General features: G+C 55.2%; 1 protein-coding gene across 3 annotated transcripts in view; it reads right to left on the bottom strand.

Annotated features, from left to right (window-relative positions):
* The window catches only part of COLGALT1 (collagen beta(1-O)galactosyltransferase 1), a 21,976-nt gene extending 21,595 nt beyond the window's left edge, over positions 1–381 (bottom strand). Inside the window, exon 1 of one of the 3 annotated variants that reach the window (XM_032790072.2) lies at positions 127–381. In XM_032790072.2, coding sequence (XP_032645963.1) covers positions 127–332 — 206 coding nt within the window. In that variant the 5' untranslated portion in view covers positions 333–381. The remainder of the gene's footprint in view (positions 1–126) is intronic. The other 2 variants (XM_032790077.2, XM_032790073.2) reach the window with 2 other exon arrangements.
* Positions 382–2,529: the final 2,148 nt, after the last annotated feature.

The raw sequence follows: 2,529 nt of genomic DNA, 5'->3' as shown, positions 1-2,529 counted from the left end.
GGGGGGGTGGGGGGGGGGGGGGTCCCCGGGGTACTGGGCAGGGATGATGTCCGGGGGCCGGATGCCAGGGGCGGGGGTACTGGGCGGGTCCCGGATGCAGCGGGGGTGCCCGGGGGCGGCTCTCACCACAGCGCCGTTCGCTCCTTCGGGTGCCGCAGCCGCTCCAGGGCCCCCAGCACCGCCGGCAGCGAGTGCGCCGCGTTCCGAGCGAGCAGCGCGATCAGCACCCGAGGCGCCTGCAGCGGCGACTCCGGGCTCCACCGCTCCTCGGGGAAGTAGGCGCCGCCCGGGGCCAGCAGCAGCAGAAGCCAGAGCCCGACGGCCCGGGCCATGGTGTGTTGACGATCCGCGCAGCTGCCCTCCGGCAAGAAATGGAACTTAAAGGCAAAGAGAAAACAAGCCCGGTACTGGCCGCAGCCTTCCCCAGGGGGCACCTCCCCTTTAACACGCATTCTTACACGCCGACAGAAAAGGTCCGGCGACAGCCGCCCGGCCCCGGCTCGCCTCTCTCGGGGCTGGCTAGAGCCTACACGTGACGCCTTAAAGGGATGGGGTCAGACTGCCCCCCACGAGCCACGTTCGCTGCCGCGCAGGGGGGCGGAGCACGAACCCGCCCGCGAGGGGGCTCGGTCCCAGCCTGGCCCTGCGGCGCGGGGATCGGGCCCCGGGCGGCTGCCTCTGGACGAGCAGGGCCTGGGGCCGCTTGGGGGTTGTAACGCTCCAGCCCTGGCCCGGTCACCGAGCAGCGGGTCAGGACCCGTAACGGGGTCCCCAGAGCCAGCGGGAGCCGGGCTGGGGCCTGGGGCCGAAACAGAAGCCCGGGGGCGGGGCTTGGGCTCTGCCCCCACAGGAGGGTTGCAGTGCAATGAAGGTTGAGTCTCAGGGGGTAGCCGGCTTAGTCTGTATCCACAAAAACAATAAGGAGTCTGGTAGCACAAAGCTGAAGTGGGTTTTTTACCCACAAAGCTTATGTCCAAATAAATCTGTTAGTCTTCGAGGTGCCACCAGACTCCTTGTTGTTTTAATGAAGTTTGGTTACCGCTGAACTCTTATTTCCGGGGGGGGGCTCTGAGTCACTGTGCACCTGCAGAAGCCCCTGTCCCCTGCAGACTTTTCCCCCCACTTACAGAAAATACATTTTCCTGGGGAGGTGCTGCAATTACACCTTCGCCCACTAGAGGCTGCTGTGTTGCCAGAACAAGGGAGGTGGAGCAGCCTGTTGGGGAGAGGCTAGTTTCCCACAGTGCCCTGCTCCTGGGACCATGGGAGGAAGGATGGACAGAGTGGGGACTACAGCGTATGTGGTGTTCCACAGACTGGGGGTTAGAAGGGTTAATGTGGGGGAGACAGACTGGGGCATAGGAGGTGCTGAGGTGACAGCATTCAGCTGGGGCAGAGTGGGGGTGCAAGGCTACATGGGGATGGGGGGGTAGCTGAGGGGGGTATAGGGACATGGGGATAGGGGAGAAGGGGTGGATGGGTGGGGGTTTAGGGACACAGGGGGTTATATGCCTGACTGAATGGGTCAGCCAGGGTCTGCAGGGGGATGCTCCCTAACAATCTCCCCCCGCTCCAAAAAAAAATCTATTCCATACTTCTCCCACCCATGCACAACAACTGTCCAAGTTCACTCCCAGGCTCCTTCCCAGCAATTACTTCTCTTTCTCTCAGCTCTTCCATTAACCCTGACTCTCCCAAGCCTTTGCATGGCTTCTGAGGAGTGTGGGAAAGTGTCTGTATTGTAGTTTAAATTAACTATTACTAAGTTACGTATAAATATGCAGTCAAAAAAGCTAACAATGTTAGGAATCATTAAGAAAGGAATAGATAAGAGAAAATATATTGCCTGTTTGAATACACAGTACACCTACATCTTGAATATTGCATGTAGATTTGGTCACTCCCATCAAAAAGGATATATTGGAATTGGAAAAGGTTCAGAAACAGGCAACAAAAATGATTAGGGGTATGGAACAGCTTCCATAGGAGGAGTAGTTAATAAGGACTGTTCAGATTGGAAAGGTAAGGGGGGATATGATAGGTCTATAAATTCATGACTGGTGTGGAGAAAGTAAATAAGTAAGTGCTACTTACTCCTCATAGCACAAGAGCTAAGGGGTCACCAAATGAAATTAATAGGCAGCAGGTTTAAAACAAACAAAAGGAAGTATTTCTTCAAACAATGCACAACCTGTGGAATTCTTTGCCAGAGGATGTGTAAAGGCCAAGACTATAACAGGGTTCAAAACTAGATAAATTCACAGAGGATAGGTCCATCAATGGCCATTAGCCCGGAGGGCAGGGATAGTGTCCCTACCTGTGTCTACCAGAAGCTGGGAATGTCTCACTTGATGATTACATGTTTTGTTCATTCCCTCTGAAGCATTTGACATCGGCTGTCAGAAGACAGGCTACTAAACTAGATGGACTTTTGGTCTGACCCAGTATGGCTTTTCTTATGCCTAGTCAAGAATCTATATGCCAAAAAACATTTCCTGAATCCCTTTCTGTTCTAATATTGTTAACAGA

This window comes from Chelonoidis abingdonii, chromosome 26 (assembly GCF_003597395.2).
Source record: "Chelonoidis abingdonii isolate Lonesome George chromosome 26, CheloAbing_2.0, whole genome shotgun sequence".
NCBI lineage: Eukaryota > Metazoa > Chordata > Testudines > Testudinidae > Chelonoidis > Chelonoidis abingdonii.
Note: the sequence above shows the minus strand (reverse complement) of the source record. Positions and strands in the feature narration are given on the sequence as shown.